Source organism: Sus scrofa, chromosome 6 (genome assembly GCF_054392235.1).
Source record: "Sus scrofa isolate SSC_HxYL_T2T_F1_AM1 chromosome 6, Sscrofa_HxYL_maternal_Yorkshire_Landrace_v2.0, whole genome shotgun sequence".
NCBI lineage: Eukaryota > Metazoa > Chordata > Mammalia > Artiodactyla > Suidae > Sus > Sus scrofa.
Genome location: NC_139388.1, coordinates 61525436 through 61542896, shown reverse-complemented (window position 1 = coordinate 61542896; position 17461 = coordinate 61525436). Strand labels below are relative to the sequence as shown.

Here is a 17461-nt window from a genome sequence, read left to right as displayed (position 1 = left end):
AAAGAAACATTGCCCTGTCTCCTCAGCAAGTACTCAGGCCCTCCTACAAATACTCAGGAAATAGATCAGCTGGAATCCAGTACTCAAGGACTCAGAGAAACAGTTCTCCTGCTTTTGAAAATCTCCAGAAAAGAACAAATGCGACTCTAGAAATAACTCAATGCCCACTTATCTGTCCAATCCCAAAACCTTCCTTATGTTACCGCTATGCTTATATATATTATAAACTATAAGAATATTGGAGCAAAATTGTCCTGCCCATAAGAAGAGAAAAAAAATAAGAGATTCCCTAAAATATATGATAACAGATGATTAATTGAATTTTCATCCACAACAGACACAAACTTCCAATTATAAAATAAATACCCTATTTTTTAAGTTTTATTAAGTATAATTAAGTATAGTTAAATTACAAGGTTGTAATAATTTCTGCTGTACAACAAAGTCATTCAGTCATGCATATACACACATCAATTCTCAGGGCAAAAATAAATGTTAAAAATCTTCTCAATAAATTTAAATGAGGTTAGGTGTCTCAGGTAGTAGACTTAACTTATTCCAACTGTTATTTATAATCTAGTGAGTTTTTATTGTAACCTATCCATTACAAAAGTTTTAAATAAAAATTTTGAGATTTCTGCCTGTGTCTATATTTATATGTCTATCTATATACACTGTAGGTATGGTATTTTTTTCCCTGCAAATTGTTGCCTAAGTTAATTTCTTAAAAAATAAAAAAAAATAAAGCAACTCTATTTGGAGTCCTTTATGGCATAGCATGTCAAGAATCGAGCTTTGTCACTGTAGCAGCTTAGGTCACTGCTGTGTCACAGGTTCATCCCTGGACCAGGAACTTCCACATACCACTGTGGCCACCAGATAAAAATAATAAAAATAAAAATAAATAAAAATTAAATTTTTGAAAGGTCTTTTTAATGGACTTAGACAAGCAAGTACAGATAAATTCTCAAAAACATAATAAAACTAACCCAATACTTTTCTTTCTTTTCTTTTTTAATTTTCCCACTGTACAGCAAGGGGGTCAGGTTATCCTTACATGTATACATTACAATTACATTTTTTCCCCCACCCTTTCTTCTGCTGCAATATGAGTATCTAGACCAAGTTCTCAATGCTATTCAGCAGGATCTCCTTGTAAATCTATTCTAAGTTGTGTCTGATAAGCCCAAGCCCCCGATCCCTCCCACTCCCTCCCCCTCCCATCAGGCAGCCACAAGTCTCTTCTCCAAGTCCATGATTTTCTTTTCTGAGGAGATGTTCATTTGTGCTGGATATTAGATTCCAGTTATAAGTGATATCATATGGTATTTGTCTTGGTCTTTCTGGCTCAGTTCACTCAGTATGAGATTCTCTAGTGCCATCCATGTTGCTGCAAATGGCATTGTGTCATTCTTTTTTATGGCTGAGTAGTATTCCATTGTGTATATATACCACCTCTTCCGAATCCAATCATCTGTCGATGGACATGTGGGTTGTTTCCATGTCTTGGCTATTGTGAATAGTGCTGCAATGAACATGCGGGTGCATGTGTCTCTCTTAAGTAGAGTTTTGTCCGGATAGATGCCCAAGAGTGGGATTGCGAGGTCATATGGAAGTTCTATGTATAGATTTCTAAGGTATCTCCAAACTGTTCTCCATAGTGGCTGAACCAGTTTACATTCCCACCAACAGTGCAGGAGGGTTCCCTTTTCTCCACAGCCCCTCCAGCACTTGTTATTTGTGGACTTCTTAATGATGGCCATTCTGACTGGTGTGAGGTGGTATCTCATGGTAGTTTTGATTTGCATTTCTCTAATAATCAGGGATGTGGAGCATTTTTTCATGTGTTTGTTGGCCATCTGTATATCTTCTTTGGAGAAATGTCTGTTCAGGTCTTTTGCCCATTTTTCCATTGATTGATTGGCTTTTTTGCTGTTGGGTTGTATAAGTTGTTTATATATTCTAGAGATTAAGCCCCTGTCCGTTGCCTCATTTGAAACTATTTTCTCCCATACTGTAAGTTGTCTTTTTGTTTTCTTTTTGGTTTCCTTTGCTGTGCAAAAGCTTTTCAGTTTGATGAGGTCCCATGGGTTTATTTTTGCTCTAATTTCTATTGCTTTGGCAGACTGACCTGAGAAAATATTCATGATGCTGATGTCAGAGAGTGTTTTGCCTATGTTTTCTTCTAGGAGTTTGATGGTGTCCTGTCGTATATTTAAGTCTTTCAGCCATTTGGAGTTTATTTTTGTGCATGGTGTGAGGGTGTGTTCTAGTTTCATTGCTTTGCATGTTGCTGTCCAGGTTTCCCAGCAATGCTTGCTGAATAGACTTTCTTTTTCCCATTTGATGTTCTTGCCTCCCTTGTCAAAGATTAATTGACCATAGGTGTCAGGGTTTATTTCCGGATTCTCTATTCTGTTCCATTGGTCTGTCTGTCTGTTTTGGTACCAGTACCACACTGTTTTGATGACTGTGGCTTTGTAGTATTTCTTGAAGTCTGGGAGAGTTATGCCTCCTGCTTGGTTTTTCTTTCTCAGGATTGCTTTGGCGATTCTGGGTCTTTTGTGGTTCCATATAAATGTTTGGATTGTTTGTTCTAGTTCTGTGAAAAATGTCCTGGGTAATTTGATAGGGATTGCATTGAATCTGTAGATTGCTTTGGGTAGTATGGCCATTTTTACAATATTGATTTTCCCAATCCAGGAACATGGAATATCTTTCCATTTCTTTACATCTTCTTTGGTTTCTTTGATTAAAGTTTTATAGTTCTCGGCATATAGGTCCTTTACGTCCTTGGTCAGGTGTATTCCGAGGTATTTGATTTTGTGAGGTGCAATTTTAAAAGCTATTGTATTTTTGTATTCCTTTTCTAATGTTTCATTGCTGGTATACAGAAATGCAACTGACTTCTGAATGTTAATCTTATATCCTGCTACTTTGCTGACTTTATTAATCAGTTCAAGGAGTTTTGGGGTTGAGTCCTTAGGGTTTTCTATGTATAGTATCATGTCATCTGCATACAGTGACAGTTTTATCTCCTCTCTTCCTATATGGATGCCTTTTATTTCTTTTGTTTGTCTAATTGCTGTGGCTAGGACTTCCAAAACTATGTTGAAGAGCAGTGGTGAGAGTGGGCATCCCTGTCTTGTTCCAGATTTGAGTGAGAAGGCTTTCAGTTTTTCCCCATTGAGTATTATATTTGCTGTGGGTTTATCATAAATGGCTTTGATTATATTCAGGAATGTTCCCTCTATACCCACTTTGGCGAGGGTCTTGATCATGAATGGATGTTGGACTTTGTCAAATGCTTTTTCTGCGTCTATTGAGATGATCATATGATTTTTGACTTTTTTTTTGTTAATGTGGTGTATAATGCTGATTGATTTGCGTGTGTTGAACCATCCTTGTGAACCTGGGATGAACCCAACCTGGTCACGGTGTATAATTTTTTTGGTATGTTGTTGGATTCGGTTGGCTAAGATTTTGTTGAGAATTTTTGCATCTATATTCATCAATGATATTGGGCGATAGTTTTCTTTTTTGGTGGTATCTCTGCCTGGTTTTGGAATGAGGGTGATGGTGGCCTCATAGAGTGTCTTTGGGAGTATTCCTTCTTCTTCAACCTTTTGAAAGAGTTTAAGGAGGATGGGCACCAATTCCTCTTTATATGTTTGATAGAAGTCACCTGTGAAGCCATCTGGTCCTGGACGTTTATTTGTAGGGAGTGATTTTTTTTTTTTTGTCTTTTTTTTGTCTTTTGTCTTTTGTTGTTGTTGTTGCTATTTCTTGGGCCGCTCCTGCGGCATATGGAGGTTCCCAGGCTAGGGGTCGAATCGGAGCTGTAGCCACCGGCCTATGCCAGAGCCACAGCAACGCAGGATCCGAGCCGTGTCTGCAACCTACACCACAGCTCACGGCAACGCCGGATCGTTAACCCGCTGAGCAAGGGCAGGGACCGAACCCGCAACCTCATGGTTCCTAGTCGGATTCGTTAACCACTGCGCCACGAAGGGAACTCCTGTAGGGAGTGATTTTATGACCTCTTCAATTTCATTTCTAGTGATCGGTCTGTTCAGTTGGTCTGTTTCTGCTTGATTCAGTTTTGGCAGGCTGTAAGATTCTAGAAAGTTGTCCATTTCTTCCAGATTGTCAAACTTGTTGCCATACAGTTGTTCATAGTATTCTCTTATGGTTTTTTGTATTTCTGCAGTATCTGTTGTGATTTCTCCTTTTTCATTTATAATTTTGGTTATTTGGGTTCTTTCTCTCCTCTTTTTAGTGAGTCTGGCCAGGGGTTTGTCGATTTTGTTGACCTTTTCAAAGAACCAGCTCTTGGTTTTATTAATTTTCTCTATTGTTTTTTGAGTCTCTATTTTATTGATTTCTTCTTTGATCTTTATAATTTCCTTCCTTCTGCTGACTTTAGGACTTTTTTGTTCTTCTTTTTCTAATTTGTTTAGGTGGAGGGTTAAGTTGTCCATTTGGAATCCTTCTTCTTTTTTGAGAAAGGCCTGTATTGCTATAAATTTCCCTCTGAGCACTGCTTTCGCAGCATCCCATAGATTTTGAGAGCTTGTGTCTTCATTATCATTTGTTTCAAGGTAGTTTTTAATTTCCTTCTTGATTTCCTCATTGACCCATTGGTTTTTTAGTAGCATGTTGCTTAGTCTCCATGGAGTAGGTTTTTTCTCTTTGCTTTTCCCATGGTTGATTTCTAATTTCATGGCATTGTGGTCAGAGAAGATACTTGAGATAATTTCTACGCTCCTAAATTTATTGAGATTCGCTTTGTGTCCCAATATGTGGTCGATTCTTGGGAATGTTCCATGAGCATTTGAGAAGAATGTGTATTCTGCTTTTTTTGGATGTAGTGTCCTGAAGATATCAATTAAGTCTAACTTTTCTATTGTTTCCTTTAGGATCTCTGTTGCTTTATTGGTTTTCTGTCTAGAGGATCTGTCCATTGATGTGAGGGGGGTATTAAGGTCTCCTACTATGATTGTATTCTCATCAGTATCTCCCTTTATGTCTGTTAATATTTGTTGTATGTATCTGGGTGCTCCTGTATTTGGGGCACATATGTTGACGATAGTAACATCCTCTCCTTGGATGGATCCCTTAATCATTAAGTAGTGTCCTTCTTTGTCTTTCTTTATGTCTTTTGTTTTAAAGTCTATCTTGTCTGATATGAGCGTTGCGACTCCTGCTTTTCTGTCATGTCTATTGGCGTGAAATAGTTTTCCCCACCCTTTCACTTTCAATCTATATGTATCTTTTGTCCTAAGGTGAGTTTCTTGTAGGCAGCATATTGAAGGTTTTTGCCTTTTTATCCACTCAGCCACTCTGTGTCTTTTGATTGGGGCATTCAGTCCATTGACGTTTAAGGTGATAATTGATAGATGATTATTTATTGCCATTTGAACCTCGTGTTCCAGTTGATTCTATGGTTCTCCATTCTTCCTTTCTTCTTTTTTTTTTTTTTTTTTTTGGTTGGATGGTCTCCTGTTATTATCTGCTTGAGTGTATTTTTTTTTCATTTTTTTGCAAATGCAATATTTGGTTTTGGCTTGTGGTTGCCCTGTTGTTTAAGTATGCTAACCCCTTCCCATAATTGTGTGTTTTAGCCTGATGGTCCTGTAAGTTCAAACACTTCATTACTATATTAAAATTAAGAAGAGAGACATACAAACAAACAAAAAGGGTTATTTACTTCCTAACATCCCTTGCCCACATTTTATGGTTTTGATGACTCTTTTTTATTTTTTTCTCTTTAATTTTATTTTGTTTGAAGCCTGTTCATGATTAAATCTGTATGCTGGCTTATTTGAGTGACTGCTCTCTGATTGCGGTTTCCTCAGTCCTAGTTCTTCCTCTTCTTCTTTTTTTTTTTCTTTTCTTTTTTCTTCCCTTTCCTTCCTATCTTTTTGGTTTAGAGAAGCCCTTTCAATATTTCCTTTAGCCTGGGTTTTGTGTTGCTGTATTCTTTAAGTTTTTGTTTGTTGGGAAAAATTTTTATTTCCCCTTCTATTTTAAATGATATTCTTGCTGGATAGAGTATTCTAGGTTGCATATTTTTTCCTTTTAGCACTTTAAATATCTCTTGCCATTCCCTCCTGGCCTGTAGTGTTTCTGTAGAGAAATCAGCTGATATTCTTATGGGGGTTCCCTTGTAGCTAACATTCTGTTTTTCTCTTGCTGCCTTGAGGATCCTCTCTTTATCACTAACTTTTGCCATTTTTATTATGATGTGTCTTGGTGTGGGTCTGTTTGGGTTCAGTTTGTTTGGGGCCCTCTGTGCTTCTTGTATCTTGAACCCAGTATCCTTTAGATTTGGGAAGTTTCCAGCGATAATTTCCTCAAATATATTTTCCATTCCCTTATCTTTTTCTACTCCTTCTGGAATTCCTATTATGTGTAGATTGGCCCGCTTTATATTATCCCATAGGTCTCTTATATTGCTTTCCAGTTTTTTGATTCGGTTTTCTGTCTGTTGACCGGATTGAGTGATTTCCATTTTTCTATCTTCCATATCACTGATTTGTTCTTCTGCATTATTCATTCTGGTTTTTACTGCCCCTAGTTCAGTTTGCATCTCTGCAAATGAATGTTCTAGTTTTTCTTGGCTCCTCCTTATATTTTCTAGTTCCTTTCTGAGGGTATCTGCATTACTGTCCATATCTTCTCTTAATTCCTTCAGTATTTTCACTATTTCTCTTTTGAACTCCAGGTCTGTCTGACTGCCGAGATCTGTTTCATTGTTGACTGTTTTAGGTGAGTTCTCCTGTTGGTTTGACTGGGGGTGGTTTCTCAGTGTCTTCATCTTGCTTGTTGTTTTCTTTCTCCTGAGGGAGTTGTACTCTCCATTATCGGGCAGTGTTTGCCTTGTCACTGCCGTGGAATATTTCCTGAGGGCTGGCGTTGTTGGTCAATCTTTTTTGAGGCAGTGTGGCTTTTCTGGAGTGTTGATGGGGCTAACAGTGTTTCTTTGAAGCAAAGGAGGACTTCCTGAGGGCAGACAGGACTGGGAGGTCCACACCACGATGGTAGCAGATTTCACTCGGTCATGCAGAGCTTGCTCTGGTGTTTTTAGGCTGTGGGGTTCTTGCAGGGGGTTGGCGGTGTTGGGCAGCTGTTCCTCAGGAGTGCGCACCCCCTGGGGGCTGGAGAAGCTATCTGGGTCACTGAGAACCTAAGAGGCTCTTCCCTAGGGCAGCCCAACTCAGAAGGACAGCCTGAGAATGTAGGCGGATCTTTTCACAGTCTGGCCGAGCTAGTTGCAGCTTTTCCGGGCTGCAGGGGCTCTTCCAGGGGTCTGGTGGTGCTGAGCAGCTTTTCCATGGGAGTGGGGCACCCCCTAGGGTCTTGGGCGGGTAGCAGGGCCACTGGAAACCCACGAGGCTCCTCCCCAGGGCAGCCCGACTCAGAAAGACCGTCTGAGATCTTTTCCCGACTGGGCCAGGCTTGTTGCAGCTTTTCTGGGCTGCAGGGGGTCCTGCCTGGAGCTGGCAGTCCTATGCAGCTGATCCACTAGGTCTCAGCACCCCCTGGGGGCTTGGGCGGGTAGCAGGGCCGTTGGAGATCCAAGAGGCTCCTCCCCGGGGCAGCCTGACTCAGAAAAACCATCCGAGAATTAGGCAGATCTATTTACAGCCTGGCTAGGCTTGTTGCAGCTTTTCTGGGCTGCAGGGGGTCCTGCCTGGAGCTGGCAGTCCTATGCAGCTGATCCACTAGAGCATCCCCTGGGGGCTTGGGCGGGTAGCAGGGCCATTGGAAACCCAAGAGGCTCCTCCCCGGGGCAGCCTGACTCAGAAAAACCGTCCGAGAATTAGGCCGATCTAGTCACAGCCTGGCTAAGCTTGTTCTAGCTTTTCTGGGCTGTAAGCCTTTTCTCGGGGGCTGGTGGTGTTTGGTGCTGCTCTCTGGAAGTGTAGCCCCTCCAAAGGGCAAGCAGACCTGTGCAGGGACAGCCCCTGTGGTGGTAGGCTTCAGGCAATTGTTGAGGCCAGCCCTCCTGGATGGCAGGCAGCCCCAGGTCCGGTGAGAGCATAGGGGGTGGCGGGGGTCAGCGGAGGGGATGCACTGGGAAGCACAGCTTTCAGCTAGCTAGCGGGCCTGTAAGCTTGCTGTGGCGTGGGGGGTATTCTATGGGGACCCACCCCTTCTTCTCTCCCCTCCCCAGCACGGGCGCTGACCAGGCTCTTCTCCCAGGTTCCCTCTGATGTGGCTTTCCACTTCCCCGCCCCTAGAGTATTGTTCCCTTCCTCTGGGACAGCTTTGTTTTCTAGTCTCCCAGGCAGTCTCTGCCCCGTCAAATGGTTTCTAGACCTCCCAAGCAGTTTCCGCTCTGCCCCGCCCCCCCCCCCCCCCCAGCCTGGGGACTAACCTCTGGAGCCGAGGTCTCGGTGCCCAGCCCCCACCCAGGTGTCTCAATTTTTGGTGACTGTGCCTGTAGTTCAGATGGTCCGTTGGGTTCTTGATCGGCTTTTCCGTACTCCCACTTACTGCTACACTCTTCTCTGCATCTGGAGATTCCTCTGGTTCGTTTGATCTTTCCCCCGGAAGGTGACTTTCCAGGGTGCGGGATCCCTTTCTCCTCCGCAGTTCCCTTTCGGGAGCGCCCGTCCCGCTCGGATTCACCTTCTCTCACTCTCCTCTTTTCTCCCGTTCTGCCCAGTAATGTCACGAACTTCTTGCCGTTATTGGAGTTTAGGTTCTTCTGCCAGCGATTGGTTGCTGTTCTGTGCGAGTCATTTATTCTGTAGATGTGCTTTTTTTTGTTGTGTTTGTGGGAGAGGGCGAGCGTGTCCCCCTACTCCTCCGCCATCTTGTCCTCTCTCCCCAATACTTTTCAACGTCACACCATCTAGGATAATTTTGGGTAAGTAAAAGCTGGTTTAACTCTGTTAGTGAAATTAATACAGACAAGTCATTAGACATAAGTATTATGTGTATTATATGTATCCTACCTGTATCTAACCAAACTCAACTAAGCTCAGCTACTACAAAACTTGCCAGCAAAGAAAAAAAAAAACCAAAATAATAAAAAATCTAAGATAATGAGTTCTTTTGTCTCATAAAATGTTCATGAGTAATATATGTATGATTATTAAGAACAAATAAATTAAAATGAAGGAAAAGAAATAAGAGCTTTTAGGTAAACTTTTTAACAGTAATTATTAATGGTATTTCTACCCAAACAGGTTCCCAAGTCTCCCTAGTAACCTGCAGTCTCACAGCATAGCTAAGTTAAATTAGTAAAAGACGTAACAACTTACTGTTCACTTTGTGCTTACCTGAAATGTTTATTTTGATGAACTTTATAGAAAATATCAGTATGTCATTTTGAGGTACCACCCTTTGTCACAAAACCACATACAACTGTGCTTTGATTTCTGACAAGTCGATCAGTTCTCATAGCTTTGTAAGAGTCTGTCTCCTGGGATGTAATCCTCAATCTCATTCAAATAAAATTCTGGTTTTTGGTTTTGGTTTTGGTTTTTTTTGTCTTTTTGCCTTTTCTAAGGCCACTCCTGCGGCATATGGAGGTTCCCAGGCTAGGGGTCCAGTCGGAGCCGTAGCCACCGGCCTACGCCAGAGCCACAGCAACGTGGGATCCAAGCCACGTCTGCAACCTACACCACAACTCATGGCAATGCTGGATCCTTAACCCACTGAGCAACGCCAGGAACCCAACCCGAAACCTCATGGTTCCTAGTCAGATTCGTTAACCACTGCGCCACAACTGGAACTCCTAAAATTCTGTTTTTGACTCTTAATTTGATTAATTGAAATTTCATCAACAATAGATTAAAAACTTCCAATTATAAAATAAATAAGTCATAAGGATAAAGTGTACAGCATAGAGAATAAAGTCAGTAATGCTGGAATAACTGTATGGTGACAGATGGCTACTAGGCTTAGAATGGCAATCAGTTTCTAGTGTATATCAATGTCACACATGATATGTTGCACACATGAATATAATATTTGCTGACCTAAATCAAATAGAATGACAGTGATTTCTCTGGCAAAAACAGGTGGATTTGGAATCAGCAAAGAACTGCAACTCAGGGTCTGCAACCATGGTGAGCTATGTACAAGTCCCCTGAAAAAGTGGAGAGAACTCATTTATGGAGGACAGCAGAAGTTGAGAAAACAATGAATCCATGGCTTTTCAGTAGCTTGAAGTGAGTGTCTGTCACTGGCTGAGCTCTAGCCAAGCAGGAAGAGGGAATCTGTCTTTTTCCTAATGGGGTCTAAAAACCTGACAGGGTGTGAGAGCTCCCACTGCTAGCCTCCTAGATCTAGTTTAATTACGGTTTCAGTTTATCAGTTTTTCCAAGATGTACATCAACTATTTTTAATTAAAAATATTACTTCAGGAGTTCCCGTCATGACACAACAGAAATGAATCCAACCAGGAACCATGGGGTTGCGGGTTCTATCCCTGGCCTCGATCGGGGGGTTGTGGATCCGGCATTGCCATGAGCTGTGGTGTAGGTTTCAAATGTGACTCAGATCCTGAGTTGCTGTGGCTGTGGTGTAGGCCGGTGGCTACAGCTCCCATTCGACCCCTAGCCTGGGAACCTCCATATGCCGCAGGTGAGGCCCTAAAAAGGACAGAAAAGACTCACTTCAGACAGAATACAATTGCAAAGGAAGAAGGAAACACCTCAAAACAGATGAAAGCTGTTAAATTGGGAGCTCAACCAACGTGTGGCCTTGGGATAATTCATGGGGATTTTCACTTTATGGCTTAAATATTTACCTCTAAATTTATTTCTCCGTGTACTATTTTTCTGTTATTGTTATACGTTAGCAAAAACTCAGCCGCCTCACCCAGCACCCTTTAACTTTCTCATAGTTTCTTGATAAAAATCTGAGAGCATGGCAAGGTCCTCCATTTAAACTGGCCCAAAAGGAGGACACCCGGCGTCAGCTGGCTTGTGTACTCTCTCAGGCTCTGGGAAGACTATGCTTCCGCGCTCAATCTGGTTGTGGACAGAAGCTACAGGCCTGCCTCAAAGATCACAGGGGTTCAGACCCAGACCCCCACGATAAAGAGACTATTAATAAGGCAAATGACAAGAAACATCTAGTCTCCCAGTGCACGGAACAGTGAAGTTTACACTCTACTGTAGTCTGTTGAGTGGGCAACAGCAGTACATCTAACAAAATAATGTACAAACCTTAATGTAGCATTTTGTTATTGCTAGGAAGTGCTGACTGTCCTCTGAAGCTACAGCAAACCATAGAGGTCAGAGGTCACAGGTCACCAAAGCAAATATAAGGAAAAATTGGGGAATACTGTGAGAAGGACAAATGGGACCGACATGACGTGATCAAATTCTCTGGGAAAAATAGACCCAAAAGACTTGGTGGATGCAGAGTAGTTACAAACCTTCCATTTGCTTAAAACAGGAAAAAAAAAAAAAAAGATACCTGAGAAACACAGTAAAATGAATGGGCCAGTATTTCCTTTTCATAGTTTCTCGAAGAGCTATCTTCTCCTACTCCCAAGTATTAAAATCCAGCAATAGAATATCAAATGCCTTCAGGTGCTAAAACAACCCCCACTACAGCAGCTCCAGTCTCTGCAGGGGCACACACTCCCTGAGACACCAATATTTAGTGACAAGGGCAGGAAAAACGCCAAGGCCAATTTCCCACTCCATAGTGGAAATAACCTTCCTTGGCATCCAGTGGCCCAAAGCACTGCACCTGTCTGCCCTGGGTTACTGCACCTTCCTCAAAACCACCCAAAACAACTATTTCCCCTCTACCTGCAGGAGCTGCAAGGATTCTCGTCACTTAGGTTCTTTCCAACAACCCCATGAATGTCTAACCCCCCATATTCCCCTACCCACAAGGGGGCACAGGGCTGCTGATCCCCGATGGCCTTTGGAAAATCGGTTCCCATCCATCATCTTTCTGAAAAGGGGTGAGGGACAGAGTAGAGTTGGTTTCTCCTCTGTGTCAGATTGCCTGAGAACAAAAATCACATCCTTTTGTCTATTCATTCTCTGAGCACAGCGCGCAACATATTTTGGCAAATGTTGATTCCCATCACGTAGGCCTATGGACTTGCTGACCATAGTGTGACACGACCCTGAGCCCCTCCAGTCTTGAGAAATTCCTCCTGTTTCACAGTGACATCGACCAAAGTCTTCTTCCCTAATTGGGAGACCCTCCGGCCCTGTAGCATTGACAAATATTCTTTGCTCCTAATTTAAGGAAGGAACACTGACTTTTCCGAGAGGCAAGAAATTGAAAAACTGCCCCCTTTAACCATCCAATCCCAGTGCTTTTATATGTGAGAAACATATATAAATTTCTATCTTTCTATGGCTATTCTTCTCTTCAGACTTTCTACCCCTGATATGGGAGGGGAGGGAAGAGTCACTATTCATAAAGCATGATTTGCAAGAAACCTTCCATATCATGCAGATTTCCATATTAATCAGCAATGAATTGTGCAAAAAGTCCAGTGGTTTTGTATGTAAGGGCTATGGTGCTAAATAAGTTACTGCAACAAATTCCTGTTTTTAATTGTTACACTTAGAAAATCTTTCTCAGATCTTTATTGGTCCCATTTCTCGGCTCATAACCTATACAAAGGCACCGCTCCGTGGTCTCAAGAAGGAAACAACTCACTTTTCATACAAATACTTCTCAAGGGAGCAAAATACACAATGAGACACATGGAATCCCCTTTCAGGGCTTCCTGTGTCAGCTCACGGCTTACTGCTGCTTCCATTTGAGTCCCTGTCATCCTCCAGGGATCAAGGAGAATAGAGCCTTTCCCCCAAAATTGCAATAGTCCCTTTAGAAGTAATAACTTCAAACTTTTAATTGTTGTTGTATAATTAGCAACTGGGAATAAAGGTTTTCACAAATATTCCCCATCCCCCAAGCCTGTCTCCCATCATGCCAACTCCAAGTGAAAAAGTAATTGCAATCCTGAGGGGAGGGGAGGTCACAGACCACAATCCATATCTAGGGGCCTGCCTGCCTCCCTCCCTGTCACAGGAGCAGGGGGTTGTGACCAGCACATTGAGCCCACGGTCCAGGCAACCAGGCAGAGCCAAGTGAGTACTTGCTATTTCAATCTGAGTGCAAGAATCTGCAAGAAGCAAGTGGTATCGGGAGTCTGGGTAAGTGATTAGACAGGAGAAAGTGATTCTTCTGCTTTGACAGAATTTGGTGCCAAAGCAACACAAAAGGAGGAAGAATTCTGACGACTGAGCTGAGCTCTCAGAGAGATGAGGATGCTAGACCAGACTTCAGTTCCCAATGCCTCCTAATGCTACTGTCATTCTTAGCAACAGTGATTGTCACTCTAATCCAAATGATATGAAACCAGATTTTAATGAAACTACTGACTGGAGCTCAGAAATGTATCCGTAGTCAGGTTACCTTTTAGAAATCATTAATTACATTACTAGGATCACCACAGGTGTGCCACCAGCACCTCCATCGTTAATAAAAACTAGAATGAACCTACAGGAACCTTCATCTACTTTTCTATAGAAACGGTGTATACAACTGGCAATTGCTGAGACAGATATATTTTCTCTAACTCTGGCTGTATAAAGTACTTACCAGAGACATTTTTTCCTATTGAAAACATCCACGGTTGGCTAATTTTGGTCAGACCATTTTCATTCAAATTAGAAGGGAATTTGAAGAAAAAGTAGCTTCAAAAATAGACTTCAAAAAAAAGTAGATTTCAGATAGCAGCTATCAGGCACAAAAGTAGCATGTGGCCTAGTCTCTGGTTTCAAAATATTCTCCAAATTTCAAGCTAAAAAAAAATTTTAAAATTTCATTTTCCATACATGTGATATATTCATGTTTAAAATTTTCATTTTCCATACATGTGATATATTCATGTTTCAGATAGATCGATACTTTTCATGACATGTTAATTAACCCATTGGTTACTGATTTGTAATTAGCAATGTTTACCTTCTAAGCCACACTGCCTTATCACATATTGATATTTCAAGTATAATAGTTCAAGATCTGATATAGTCTTCAGTGATGCTTCTGATAGATGTCCTTCATTTTTTGCCATAAATCCAATTAGTATTTCTGTTGCCAAATGAATAGAAAGCTTAGAGTGTATTTTAAAATTTCCATTTCTCAAAGAGCAGGCCTCAGGAAGTATGCTAAAATCAGGGTATCCACATTTTACTTAAAAGTTACTTAAAACTTTATTCATAATTGGTATGGACCTAATAAGAAGTATTTACAGGTCAAGCAAAACTTGTTACAAAGAGGATGTTTATACTACCAGGAGTTCCCTTGTGGTACAGTGGATAAGGATCAAAGAAGATTTGGTACAAGTATTAAATGGAATACTAGCTATTAAAAAAGTACAAAATAATGCCATTTGCAGTAACATGAATATACTTAGACATTATCATAATAAGTGAACTAAGGCAGACAAAAACAAATATTTTATGACATCATTTACATATGAAGTCTAAAAAACAGGACAAATGAAGATAAGAAAAACAGACCCACACATAGAAAAAAAAACTTATGGTTACAAAACAGGAAAAGGTAGGGGAGGGATATATTAGGAGTATGGTGTTAAAAGATATATACTACCAAATATAAAATAAACAAATTATTTACTGTATACCACAGGGAACTATATTAAATAACGTCCAATAAACTGTAACAGAAAAGAATTGAAAAATGACCCCTATCCTGGGAAACTCCATATGCTGCCACGGGTTTGGCCATAAAAAGCAGAAAGAAAAAAAAAAAGAATTGAAAAATGATGTAAACATACATATATACATATAGATGTATAACCAAATGGCTGTGCTATACATCAGAAACTAACACAATATCAAGTCAAATATACTTCAATCAAATAATAAGAATTTTAGAAATATAATTTGGTTTAAATGTTATTTCACCCATCTAAAAAGGTTCTAGACTCCACCTTTTTTTTAAAGGCTTGAAACTTGGAACATCATTCACCTTAATCTGCCTCAGTGTACTGTGTGTTCTCAACGAAAATACAGGTATTGATGCGTAAATTTATAGACAAGACATATTACATACATGACTTTAATACTAATCCATATTTTTAAGCTCTCATGCTCTTACACACTCAACTGCCAGACACAAGTTTAAAGTGAAGAACTGCATATAACTTTTTAGTGGGAACTAATCAAAGTGAAGATGATGACCCAAGAAGATCAAGTTCCACTGATGTGACAGAATTCTACCTTATAGTCCCTGGCTCAGAAGAAGAAGCTCATCCCCGGGATGTGACAGAATGGACACCAAGGACTGGGCAATAGGAATGATCTTTTTGTTACAGACCACAGCTGGCCTCCTGGGGAATTGCTCTCTCCTCTACCATTTTCTCTTCCTTTACCTCACAGGAGGCACATCCAGGTCCACAGATCTGATTCTCAAGCACATGACTTTGGCCAACCTCTTAGTTCTGCTCTCCAAGGGAATCCCTGAAACACTGGCAGCTTTGGGGTCAAAACACTTCCTCGATGATTTTGGATGCAAACTTCTTTTTTACATTCACAGAGTGAGTAGAGGTGTGTCCATTGGCACCACCTGCATCTTGAGTGTCTTTCAGGTGATCATGATCAGTCCCAGGGACTCCAGGTGGGCACAGCTTCAGGGAAAAGCTCCCAGGTACCTGGGCACCTTCAGTATCCTCTGCTGGGTCTTGAACATGATGCTCAATATTTTTACTCCTTTTTATACAACTGACAGATGGAACGAGACGAGCAGAACAAAGTATATAGATCATTCCTACTGTTACTCAGTGGTTTACATCCAAAACACAGAGACCGTCTATGTGCCATTTGTATTATTCCATGATGGTTTCCGTTTGGGGCTGATGGTCTGGACCAGTGGTTCCATGGTTCTTTTCCTGCACAGGCACAAGCAGCGGGTCCGATACATTCACGGGAAAGTTCAGCCTGCTAGACCCTCCCCTGAGACCACAGCTACCAAGAGCATCCTTGTCCTGGTGTGCTTCTTTGTTTCTTTGTGGACGCTCTCCACTAGCATTCACAGTTGTCTTTCAGTATTTTGTAATCCCAGTTTCTGGCTGAAGGTCACTTCCAAACTAATTGCTGCATGTTTCCCATCTGTAAGCCCCTACATTCTCATGAGACAGGACTCCAGAATATGCAGGTTCTGCTTTGCTTAGAAGGGAATACAACCCCCCCCCAGTGCTATTCAAATATGTAAATCATATGCATATGGATAACAATTAGTTGATCATGGTTGCATCTCATTAAATGTATGACACTCACAAAATTTTGACATTACACGAGACAAACTGAGGTTTTACTCCAAAATGAACATCATCCACAGCAATGATAAGAGGAATGTGATGTAGTCACCAAGTTAACAGAGAAGCAATTCAATCTTTAATAATATTTCTCATGGAGGAGGTCAGAGTCTATTCCTGTTTAAACTGTGGTTCCAGAAACAATCTGGAGACTATGGAGAAACTATTACAATGTGTGGGAGCCAGAACAGGCTGCCCAAGTGTATGCCTCTGTGACATACTCATTATTGTAAATTAATTACCAAGAAATGATCAATGAAAGAGGGAGAATTGGACCCTCCTCTCAGTCTCTCTGAATGCAGAAAATAAATGTCCCATGGGAAAGGTATTAGGAACTTGAAAGACATCTTGTTACCAAAGATATAAAATTGAGGGCACAGAAGTTTTCTTACCTCTTTACTCATCTATTTCCCACGTCAACTCTGCTTAATTTATTTTTACTAAATAAGCACCTGAGCCCACGTTTCTGTGCCCCGACAGTTCCCCTCCACTTTAGCGTTTCTTGCCTGAAAAGCATAAAAGTTGCCTGCCTTGGCTTCTTCATAGGACCTAGTTCTATAAGATCTCTCTTGGCACGAATTTTATTCTTTTCTCCTTTTAATATAACTTACATCCCTTTTATTATTTGACCAGCCACAAGCACTCAAGAGAGGAATGCAGAATTTTTCCTCCTCCCCAACAGCTGGTGAGCCAGCAAGGAGACTGGCTGGATCCTATTTCCGACCCCAGGCAGCTGCAGTTGAGACCTTGGATCATTGACAAAGGTCAGCAGAAGGTAAAATTTTTCACCATGTTAGCCTCCCAGACCTCTGCCTGCAAGGTCTGCTGGAAGGCAAACTAGTGAGCGTCCCTTTTATGTCTCAATTTAAATTAGCAAGAAAAAATATTTTTAGAGAGTTCTTTAGGGTAGGCAACTCTGGTTTTGGTAAATGAATACTCAGGTTTTTAGCTGATCTTTCTTCCCAGAGGTAGTCACTGTTTTCCTTTGTTTCTGTCTGTTGTGTCATTTGTCACAAGTAGAAAGAACTGGAAGCAGATAGCATAGCATGTCCCCAGTCAAAGAGAACCAGGCATGGCTTTCTTGACATAAGAGAAGCCATTTTTCACTTAAACACTTTT

The 17461-nt window shown here is 41.2% G+C and overlaps 1 protein-coding gene across 1 annotated transcript; it reads left to right on the top strand.

Annotated features, from left to right (window-relative positions):
• The first annotated feature begins 15298 nt into the window (after positions 1-15298).
• LOC110261364 (vomeronasal type-1 receptor 4-like) lies at positions 15299-16198 on the top strand. Its single transcript, XM_021097566.2, has one exon. The coding sequence runs from the start codon at positions 15299-15301 to the stop codon at positions 16196-16198; it is 900 nt and encodes a 299-aa protein (XP_020953225.2).
• The last annotated feature ends 1263 nt before the right edge of the window (positions 16199-17461 follow it).

Bases quoted from the DNA above. Each gene is read 5' to 3' on its own strand.
- LOC110261364 (XM_021097566.2), top strand. From the start codon at position 15,299: ATGGACACCAAGGACTGGGCAATAGGAATGATCTTTTTGTTACAGACC.